The sequence below is a fragment of the Aquarana catesbeiana genome, linkage group LG13, assembly GCF_042186555.1.
Source record: "Aquarana catesbeiana isolate 2022-GZ linkage group LG13, ASM4218655v1, whole genome shotgun sequence".
Classification (NCBI taxonomy): Eukaryota; Metazoa; Chordata; class Amphibia; order Anura; family Ranidae; genus Aquarana; species Aquarana catesbeiana.
Genome location: NC_133336.1, coordinates 39,741,879 through 39,753,533, shown reverse-complemented (window position 1 = coordinate 39,753,533; position 11,655 = coordinate 39,741,879). Strand labels below are relative to the sequence as shown.

Below are 11,655 nucleotides of genomic sequence, written 5' to 3'. Positions count from 1 at the left end.
GTACATGGAACAGCGTGCAGGCTTTAGATGCGTTATTTACTTTTCTCCAGCAGAGGTCAGTGCTGCGCCCAGAGAATTCCATACTAATATAAAATATACAGTATAAGAAATTCCTTTAGGCTTTATAATTACCCCTAAATTAACCACTTCAATGCCGGGCACTTTTGCCAAGGACAATTTTCAGCTTTCAGTGCTGTCGCACTTTGAATGACAATTGCGCGGTCATGCAACACTGTACCCAAACTAAAGTTTTATCATTTTCTTCCCACAAATGGAGTTTTCTTTTGGTGGTATTTGATCACCTCTGGGGTTTTTATTTTTTGCTAAACAAACTAAAAAAGACCAAAGTTTTTGAAAAAATAGCGTTTTTCTTAGTTTCTGTCATAAAATTTTGTTTTCTCCTTCACTGACAAGCACTCATGAGGCGGCACTGATCAGGTGGCACCGATGGGCACTGATGAGTTGGCACTGATGGGCACTAATGAGAAGGCACTGATATGTAGAATTGATGGGCACTGATGAGGCAACACTGATGGGCACTGATGAGTTGGCACTGATGGGCACTGATATGTAGAATTGATGGGCACTGATAGGTGGCACAGATATGCAGCACTGATGGGCACCAATAGGCGGCACTGATATGCAGCACTGATGGGCACTGACAGGCGGCACTGATGGGCACTGACCAGCGGTAAAAAAAAAAAAAGGTGTATAAAAAATAAAAATAATGAATAAAATAATATAAAAAAATAAAAAAGGATACATTTATGAATAAATTTAAAGAATAAAGATATTAAAAAAAGGTGTATAAAAATAATAAATAACAATGATAAATATAATAGTTAATAATATAAAAATAACTCTAAATAAGGGTGTATAAAAATTTAAAAAAATAATGAGGATAATTAATAAATATAAAAATAACTACAAATCAGGGTGTAATAAATGCATATTAAAAATAACAAAGGGTGTACAAAGATAAAAAAAAATTAAAAACGGTGTATAAAAATAAAAATGGGTGTGTGATGACATTATTAATGAATAAATATAAATAGATTGTGAATGGAAAAAAAAGTTAAACAAATATAAACAAATAAAAGTAATATAAAATAAATAAATAAATGAGAGTATAAATATACATTAAAAAATAATAAAGATAATGAATAAAAATTTATAGCAATAAACATAATGAATACAAATTTATATAAAAAAAAATAAAAAAGGATACATTTATGAATAAATTTAAAGAATAAAGTTAAAAAAGGGTGTATAAAAATAATAAATAATAATGATAAATATAATACTTAATAACTATAAAAATAACTCTAAAAAACGGTGTATAAAAATAAAGAAAAAATGATGAGGATAATAATTAATAAATATAAAAATAACTACAAATCAGGGTGTATAGAAATAATAAATCCATATGAAAAATAAAAAGGGTGACGAAAAAGAAAAAAATATATAATAATGAGTAAATCTAAAAATAAATAACGGTGTATAAAAATAAAAATGGGTGTGTGATGACATTAATAATGAATAAATATAAATAAAATATTGTGAATGGAAAAAAAAGGGTGTATAAAAATAATAAATAATAATGATAAATATAATACTTAATAACTATAAAAATAACTGTGAATAAGGGTGTATAAAAATAAAGAAAAATAATGAGGATAATAATGAATAAATATAAAAATTACTATGAATCAGGGTGTATAAAAATAATAAATGCATATGAAAAATAAGAAAGGGTGTAGAAAAAGAAAAAAAAAAAAAATATAATAATGGGTAAATCTAAAAATAAATAACGGTGTATAAAAATTGGTGCTTGATGAAATTAATAATGAATAAATATAAAGGTGTATAAAAATAATAAATTAAAACTATAAATACCATAAATAAAATTAATAATGAAAAAAAATTAGGAAAAAAGAGACTGTGTTTCACTGTATTATCCAGGCTGCTCTACACCGGCTATTCACAGGCGCTATCCCACTACTGATCAGCACGGGGGTTTTGACCTGCTCCGTTTCCGACCTGGGCCGGTTCACCCCTCCTTAGTGCAACCTGGTGGCTCTGGGCTCCCCTGGGGTCACCATATTGATACCGAACTTAGCGTGGACACCCGATCAACATAGCACAGGGTAGACCAGAACTCCTGGACTCAAGCAATCCGACAGCCTCAGCCTCCCAAGCAGCTGGGATTACAGACGCACGCCACCGCGCCCGGCGAGGAGATTGCAGTGCTCTCTGTATCTAGAAGCTGGATTCTCAGTGACGTCATCGGCTCAGCACTACCATCTATAGGCAGCATTGGGAATCACACCCGCACGCTGGGTTGAAGGGGCGCGCTCTGCTCTACCACACCTGCGCACAAGCTGTAGCTATCTAAATCGGCTGGTACAGAACAGCAGCAGTAACTGAGCCGCTAATAGGGGTCAAATAGGCGCAATCTGGGCGTCCATTTAGGTAAAGTAGGCATAATCCAGGCGCAAATAGGGGACAACCCAGGCGCTAGTAAATGTAGGTGAAAAAATATTGAATTAGTGTGGCGCTCAATCAAATTAAAATATAAATGGTGTAAAAAACTGATGATTAAGTGACGCTCAAAAAAGTATAATAAATATCGCTCAAAAAGATTAATATAATAGAAATGTAAAACAACCACGTGAATGGAGGTTCTATAGGGAAAATCCTATAATATTTTGTCAGATATTTTTTTGGTGTGGGAACACCCTTATGGTGGCGGCTTTATCATTTATCCTGACTTTTATCTTAAACAATTGCCCCCCCTGTTTTATTTGTATTCTTTTTCTGAGTTCGTGGTTTGCGCGGTAGTACTCGCCATTACTAGTAAATGTAGGCGCAAATCAGGCGCTAGTAGCAAATCAGGAGCTAATAGGTGCTAAGATATTTTATATATATATATATATATATATATATATATATATATATATATATATATATAAAATAGTTGTGGAAGAATGAGGGGGACTGGAGAGGAGGGGTCCTTCTAATGTACACCACATGTGTAGTTGCAATGTGTCACAATGTGCTGCAATGCATGCTATTGAGAATGCCTTATCTTATACATGAACGTGTACTTTGGTGCATTCACCTGTGTCGCAGCGTGCAGCTCAGTGCAGGTGTTGAGATGCGATTTGATGGATTCCCATCTATTTCATTGGCAAACACATCAAGCAAAAAAAATGCGAACATGTTAATGGGCTCATTCACACTTTAGCGTTTCTCATTCACACTTTAGCGTTTTTACGGAAAAACAACACACGTGTGTGCAGTAAGGATGCTCAGTTTTGCAGTTGCTCTGCTTTATGAGAAATGAGGTGTTCCTGTTTTTCTGTGCATTTGTATGTGCTGTGATGGCCAATAGAATAATGAAAAAGCACGTGAATATGATACAACAGCCTAAAAAAAAAAAAAAAAAAAAAGACAAAAGTGAAAAATCATTCCCATTGGTCCAAAAGACCCGGGGGTGGGCGGATATAGTTGGGTGCAAGTCCAATTACATCCGCCCACTTATAGGGATGTATTCCTGCCAGTATTGATCTGTGTAATTACATGGGAAGAGGCCTGAAAATATCCAGTTTAGTGTGCAGATTGGTCTACGTGTTCTGCCAGTGGGGATTGGAGGGGGGCGCTGCTATGTGTTGTTACAAACCAAGGCACTGTTGACATGTAGTGCCCATTCACCCTAGAAAGCAGTTCGGGCAACCTGTATTCCATGCACCTTCCCCACACCACATTCAAAGTGCACTGGAATTGTGATCTGCAGAATTAAAGTGGAACTATAGGTAATTTTTTTTTTTTTGGATAGAGCAAAAGAGGGTTATAACCCCTGTCAGATTTTTTTTTTTTTCACCATTTGTGTCCCAATGCAGGGAGACTTCCCTTCACTTCCTGTCCCATAGCCAAAACAGGAAGTGAGAGGAAATACCTGAAAATGAAGGGAATCCGTTGGGGACCCCCGGGTCACAAGAACTAATTTCCCCCTCTATTACTTCTCAGGGGACAATCTAAAATGTGGGATCTTCTTTATTTTCCTTTTCAATGATAATGGTAAACAGGATAAACAGAGGGAGAATCTCCATAATGGGGGCAGAGACAGCAATCAAAATTGACAGGTGTTCTAATCTCTCTGCCCTCTATCTAAAAACAAAAAACAAAAGTTTTGCCTTTAGTTATACTTTAACCACTTGAGGTCCGTGCTGTAGCCGAATGATGGCCCCAGCGTGGACCTGAATTTCCGGGAGGCCATCATAGGACGTGACAGTGTGAGGAGAAAAAAAAGCTGATCGCCGGCTTATGTTCAAGGGACATCGGTCCCGAAGAGGAAGGAGGCACATCTGCCTCCTCCTCTGTGCTTGCCAGTGCCACCTGCCAGTGCCACCTGTCAATTCTCACAAGTGCCACCTATCAATGCCCACCAGTGGTGCCAATCAGTGCCACCTAGCAGTGCTGCCTTTCAGTGTAACCTATCAGTGCCCATCACTGCCAGCTATCAGTGCCACCTATCAGTGCCACTTCTCAGTGCCCACCAATGCCACCTATCAATGCCCTTCAGTGCCACCTCTCAGTGTCACCTCTCAGTGCCCACCAGTGCCGCCCTATCGGTGCCCATCAGTGCAGCCCATCGGTGCCTATCAGTGCAGCCTATTGGTGACCATCAGTGCAGCCTCATCAGCGTACATCAATGAAGGAGAAAAATTACCTGTTTGCAACATTTTATAACAAAATATAAAAAAAATATATATATTTTTTTAAATTCAGTCTTTTTAAATTTTTTTAACAAAAAATAAAAACCGCAGAGGTGATCAAATACCACCAAAAGAAACCTCTATTTGTGGGAAAAAATGATAAAAATTTAATTTGGGTACAGTGTTGTATGACCGCGCAATGGTCATTCAAAGTGCGATAGCGCTGAAAGCTGAAAATTGGTCTGGAGGGGGGTTTAAGTGCCCAGTAAGCAAGTGGTTAACCACTTCAGCCCTGGAAGATTTGGCTGCTGAATGACCAGGCCATTTTTTGCGATTCGGCACTGCGTCACTTTAATTGACAATTGCGCGGTCGTGCGACGTTGCACCCAAACAAAATTGACGTCCTTTTTTCCCCACAAATAGAGCTTTCTTTTGGTGGTATTTGATCACCTCTGCGGTTTTTATTTTTTGCGCTATAAACAAAAAAAGAGCGACAATTTTGAAAAAAAAAAACAATATTTTGTACTTTTTGCTGTAATAAATATCCCCATTTTTGGGGATGAGACCAAAATAAACTTACTTGGTTCAGATGGTGTCAAGCCTGTGTGGCGGTACCAGGTGAGGAGTACAAAGACAAGTGTTTTTTGCCTACAGTCAAGCATGGTGGTGGGAGTGTCATGGTCTGGGGCTGCATGAGCGCTGCCAGCACTGGGGAGCTACAGTTCATTGAGGGAACCATGAATGCCAACATGTACTGTCACATACTGAAGTCGAGCATGATCCCCTCCCTTCAGAGACTGGGCCGCAGGGCAGTATTCCAACATGATAACGACCCCAAACACACCTCCATGACGACCACTGCCTTGCTAAAGAAGCTGAGGGTAAAGGCGATGGACTGGCCAAGCATGTCTCCAGACCTAAACCCTATTGAGCATCTGTGGGGCATCCTCAAACGGAAGGTGGAGGAGTGCAAGGTCTCCAACATCCACCAGCTCTGTGATGTCGTCATGGAGGAGTGGAAGAGGACTCCAGTGGCAACCTGTGAAGCTCTGGTGAACTCCATGCCCAAGAGGGTTAAGGCAGTGCTGGAAAATAATGGTGGCCACACAAAATATTGACACTTTGGGACCAATTTGGACATTTTCACTTTTTCACAATTTTCAGGGGTGTACTCACTTTTGTTGCCAGCGGTTTAGACATTAATGGCTGTGTGTTGAGTTATTTTGAGGGGACAGCAAATTTACACTGTTATACAAGCTGTGCACTCACTACTTTACATTGTAGCAATGTGTCATTTCTTCAGTGTTGTCACATGAAAAGATAATAAAATATTTACAAAATGTGAGGGGTGTACTCGCTTATTTTTTATGAATGGCATCAATTCATGTGTCATTATGTATTATTGCAATAGCTGTGATTGGCTATCACGTGGTACAGGTGTGCTGTGATTAGCCCTGTGTCTGTACCATGTGATCACAGGGACCAATCACAGAGATCACAACAGTACACAATGATTGGCTATGACTATAAGCCATTGTGTACATTTGACATGTGATCACTGTGCAGTGCTGCCAACCTACCAGATTGAAATTTACTGACACAACATCCAAAATTTACTGCCACAGCCAAGTTTTTACTGGAATTTTCCAAAAGTAGATATTAAGTTCAAAAAAAATATATTTCTGATCTTATTTTTGATATAGTAAGTAGCTCACGGGGCAAGAAATAAGAATGGGGAGGCACACACACATGAAACTGACTCTCACAATGACATTGACAGCAGTGTGCAGCAGCACAGATGATGATGACACCTCACCGACACCACGCGTCTCCTCCTGAATCACAGTCTCTCTCCACACCAGGTGCTCCCTTCAGTCCAAACAGCACTGACAGCCCCACTCCTGTCCCACAGACCTGCACACGAGGCTCCGGCCGATCTGCTCAGCTCCCTTGCACCATCACACCACATGCTCAGGCACACCTGTGGTAGACCCGCCCCTGCCGGTGCTGCCCGAACACACTGTAGCAGGCACTTCAATAGTCTCGGCCGGCTCCAGACCAGAATTGTACATGTGCAGTATCAAGCCAACCGTCAGACATTTTTTTACTGGCCACTTCTTCCTGTCACTGGCATTTACTGGCAGTAGAAAAGTGCCTGTTTTTTACTGGCTGCCAGTATAAATACTGATGGTTGGCAACAATGTCACTGTGATTGGTCACAGCCATCACATGGTACCAGGGCCGGCCCGGTATAGCGATCTGTCTTCCGCTGTGTCTGGTGGACACAGCAGGTCACAGATTGTGCCACTGCACGGCCCCTGTTTTGTCACATATGGCGACTCATCACATTTGGCTACCCGCTGGAGTGCGCATGCGCGAAAGCGCCCCATATGCGTTCCAACACTTTTAAAACTTTACGTTTTAAAAGTGTTAAAAGTGACAAAAACACTTTTTATTTGTTTAAACACTTTTAAAAAAGTGTTAAAAGTGACAAAAGTTTTATAAGTGTTGGAACGCATATGGCGGCGTCGCGCATGCGCACTCCAGCGGGCAGCCAAATGTGATGGGTCGCCATATGTGACGAAACACCCCTAGGGGACACACAAGGCACGCAACCGGGAGGGTGTCATATAACGTCCACCCAGAAGACAGAGGCTCCGGGGCGGCTGTAATTTTACAATAGACCAGGCAGGAGGTGGTTAAACCCTACACAGCTGGAATGCCAAAAGGCTTTTCTTAAACAAGGTTGGCCCAAGGCCATCTCAAAAAAGATTCAGCTGCTCAACAGACAACCATACCAATCAAATAATACTTGGGAAGCTTGTGAGAAACATAGAAGGATGGTGCCAGAAAAAGGCCATCAATGTAGTCTGAGGGCCTACCATGTAGTCTGAGGGCCTACCATGTAGTCTGAGGGCCGACCATGTAGTCTGAGGGCCTACCATGTAGTCTGAGGGCCTACCATGTAGTCGGAGGGCCTACCATGTAGTCGGAGGGAATACCATGTAGTCGGAGGGAATACCATGTAGTCGGAGGGAATACCATGTAGTCTGAGGGCCTACCATGTAGTCGGAGGGCCTACCATGTAGTCGGAGGGCCTACCATAGGGCCTACCATGTAGTCTGAGGGCCTACCATGTAGTCGGAGGGAATACCATGTAGTCGGAGGGAATACCATGTAGTCAGAGGGAATACCATGTAGCCAGAGGGAATACCATGTAGTCGGAGGGAATACCATGTAGTCGGAGGGAATACCATGTAGTCGGAGGGAATACCATGTAGTCTGTGGGCCTACCATGTAGTCGGAGGGCCTACCATGTAGTCGGAGGGAATACCATGTAGTCGGAGGGAATACCATGTAGTCGGAGGGAATACCATGTAGTCAGAGGGAATACCATGTAGTCAGAGGGAATACCATGTAGTCTGAGGGCCTACCATATACTACATAACTATTCCAAAAGGAGTTTGTGCACTAAGAATGTAATGAGTATGACTAGCTTCAGAAGACCATGACATGTCTAATGTTTTGAGTGAGACTATAATTGATTTCCTTCAAACCTTCATTGCAAACCCAGATGGCATCATATTCTTGGGCCATTCAAACTCCGTGGTGTGAATTCTGATCCCGGATTCCACCAGAACTACGGCTTTAGAATCTGGCCTGTCAATCAAAAGTAAAACAGCCAATTAGGACTGCGACAAAGAAAAACAATTGTTGGAGAGCAAGTTAAATATACAATGACACATGGCAAAATAATTGTATATGTTGTTCTGTAATGTTACATTCACACGGGTTACAGAAAAGGTGCCATGTACAATGGGGGAGATTTACTAAAACTGGAGCACTCAGAATGTGGAGCGGCTGTAATTGGTAGCCAACCAGCTTCTAACTTCAGCTCGTTCAATGAAGCTTTGACAATAAAACCTGGAGGCGGATTGGTTTCTATGTAGAGCTGCACCAGATTTTACACTTTCCAGTTGTAGTAAATCTCCCCCATACTGTCAGCGCCTAGCAAACACCCAGTCCAAGAAGGTGTATGGAGACAAATTGGCTTAATACACATTCCTGCTTTTATCGGACATTGCATTATGCCAGATAAAATGTTGAGTTCTACGTTGGGAGCAACAGCATCTTAATTCTACAGGCGATCAAACCAAACTCAGATCGGAGGCTTTGGAGGCCATAGGAGAGATATGGGGTCTGAAAGACCCCAGATCTTACCATAAAGAGGACCTGTCAAGGCTCATGCGGTCACAAGGGATGTTGTTCATCCCTTGTGATAGCAATAAAGTTAATCCAAAAAACATTTAAACCTCCTGTGTAACTCTGAATTGGTAACCTGTCGAGGCTTTTTAAAGTGTCTCCTATGAAAATTTTTAGGTAATATAGTTTAGCGCTGTTCCACGGGCATACACAATTTTAAAGCATGGCATGTTAGGTGTCTATTTACTCGACGGAACATTTTTTTTATTTTTTACCAAACAACTGAGTATTAGACTGTATTTCTATGTACTAAAACTCAGTGTATTTTTTTCCTAAAAAGTTTGATAATTGATAATCCACTATGCAAATATCTTGTGACATAAAAAATTGCAACACCCACCATTTTTAATCTCCAAGGTCTCTGATTATAAAATATATAATATTTGGGGGTTCCAAGTAATTTAACAGGAAAAAAAAAAACTAATTGTTCCGTGTATGAGAGAGATGTCAGAATTGGCCCAGAATGGAAGGCATTTGTTACCCCAACATTTCATAATCCTGATATGTGGCTGCTGTACCATGTACTTGTATGAGAAAGTCTCCTGTTCTCTTTGTTTTGCTTCCTTTATGTGAAATCCCTGGTGTGCCTGCCAGTCCCTCTGCTTTCCTATTAAAAACTGACCACACTAAGCAGGAGAGCACACATGGTCAGTTCTCTAGCTATGATGGGAACTCAGCCTGCTCTCCTCCAATGATCAGACTTCTCCTGACAACCCCCCCCTCCCCCCCTGCACAGCTATTCACTGGGAAGATCAGTGTACTGCTGCTTCTCCTCCCCCCAGCTCTTATGCAGCTGAGAACAGAGGGAATGAGATAATTTATAAAAAAGGGAACAGAGATATTTATAATTTTATATATATATATATATATATATATATATATATATATATATATATACACATAAATGTTTTAATGTTTTGCTTACCATCTCTATCTTAATCGCTTGCCGACCAGCGCATGCTGATGTACATCGGCAGAATGGCACTGGGGGCAAAAGGGCGTTCAGGTATGTCCCCTTTAAGAAGCGGTGTTGCGCGCGCCTGACAGCGGGTCCATCGGGTGCCCGCGATCGTGTCACGGAGAGGTAGAACAGGGAGATGTAAACAAAGCATTTCCCCGTTCTGCCTTGTGACAGGGCAGTGATCACAGCTCTCTGTCATCGGAAACAGTGATCACTGTCCTGTGTGTTAAAGCCCCTCCCCCCTAAAGTTAGAATCACTCCCTAGGACAGACTTAACCCCTTCACTGCCAGTGTCATTTACACAGTAATCAGTGCATTTTTATAGCAATGATCGCTGTATAGATGACAATGGTCCCAAAATAGTGTCAAAAGTGTCCGATAATGTTGCATTCATGATAAAAATCGCAGATTGCCGCCATTACTAATTTAAAAAAAAATAATAATAAAAATGCCATAAATCTATCCCCTGTTTTGTAGACGCTATAAATTTTGCGCAAACCAATCAATATACACTTATTGCGATTTTTGTTTACCAAAAATACGTAGAAGAATACATATCGGTCTAAACTGAGGAAAAAAATTTTTTTTTATATATTTTTGGGGATATTTATTATAGCAAAAAGTAAAAAAATATTGCTTTTTTTTTCAAAATTATCGCTCTTTTTTTTTTTTGCTTATAGCGCAAAAAATAAAAACCGCAGAGGTGATCAAATACCACCAAAAGAAAGCTCTATTTGTGGGGAAAAAATGACGTCAATTTTGTTTGGGTACAACGTCGCACGACCGCACAATTGTCAGTTAAAGAGACGCAGTGCCGAATCGCAAAAAGTGCTCTGGTCAGGAAGGGGGTAAAATTTCTGGGGCTGAAGCGGTTAAAAACCCCTTTTATACTACACCAGGTCTCTTCCTTGTTATGAATGGTTCCTGGGCCCCAGGGCCCCTGTGAATGGGGCCCCGCTTTCTTGTACCGCCAGTCACCGTTACACACAGACATCCTAGACCCCAATCCCAGGAAATCCGTCTCCTCTTACTTTTGCAGGCGGATGAGGTAAGTCTTGTTATCCACATCGTAGACATTGTACACGCGCATGCCCAGCAGACTGAGGGATGAAGAGAGACAACACACAGGATTATTGATCAGTTATAAGACCTCATTCATAATAATGATCAGCACTGCACACCTGCAGCTCAGGCAGGGTAAGCTGGGACTTGTAGCCCCCCCAACAGCTGGAGAGGAAGCTTCCCCACTCCCATGGCTGATGTTCCATCCCCCCTGCAGCTCACACAGCCCTCCTTGTAGTCACCTGTCCTGCAGCTCTGAGATGACAGCCCGGATATCTATGGTATTGAATCTGTTCTTCATTCTGCCAGCTCCCACTTGTGCACTCACTCCAGCCGGTGTTCTTCCGAGAAAGTTCCGCTCGGCGTATAAGTTCCCCCCTCTACTGCGCCTGCGCAGTAGGTATCGGCGGAAATAGCCGAAGCACAACAGCTGAAAATCAGCTGTACACGGCGCCTGGAAGAGGGCCCCTCGCGGGCTCGCTTCGCTCGCCACGCTTCAGGCACGGCCTCGCGGCGCTCGGCTATCTCCGGCGGCTGAGAGTAGTATGTACTGCGCAGGCGCTGCGCCTGCGCAGTACGGGGGGGAACTTATCCGCCCAGGGAACATTCTCGGCAAGACACCGGCCATACACTTCCTGCATCACATGGCAC

The 11,655-nt window shown here is 41.7% G+C and overlaps 1 protein-coding gene across 1 annotated transcript; it reads right to left on the bottom strand.

Moving 5' to 3' along the window:
- Positions 1 to 8,269: 8,269 nt before the first annotated feature.
- Positions 8,270 to 11,655, bottom strand: LOC141116528 (ribosome quality control complex subunit NEMF-like). Its single transcript, XM_073608930.1, has 3 exons — positions 11,247 to 11,655; positions 10,974 to 11,042; positions 8,270 to 8,378 (listed from the first exon to the last, which is right to left on the bottom strand). The coding sequence occupies exons 1-3, from the start codon at positions 11,303 to 11,305 to the stop codon at positions 8,270 to 8,272; spliced, it is 237 nt and encodes a 78-aa protein (XP_073465031.1). The 5' UTR covers positions 11,306 to 11,655.

What these genes read in the sequence shown, in the direction of transcription:
- LOC141116528 (XM_073608930.1), bottom strand. Translation starts at nt 11,305, where the DNA reads ATGAAGAACAGATTCAATACCATAGATATCCGGGCTGTCATCTCAGAG. An exon ending in ATCTCAGAGCTGCAGGACAG is followed by an intron (nt 11,043 to 11,246) that starts GTGACTACAAGG and finishes TTCATCCCTCAG; the next exon opens with TCTGCTGGGCATGCGCGTGT. An exon ending in TACCTCATCCGCCTGCAAAA is followed by an intron (nt 8,379 to 10,973) that starts GTAAGAGGAGAC and finishes TTTGATTGACAG; the next exon opens with GCCAGATTCTAAAGCCGTAG.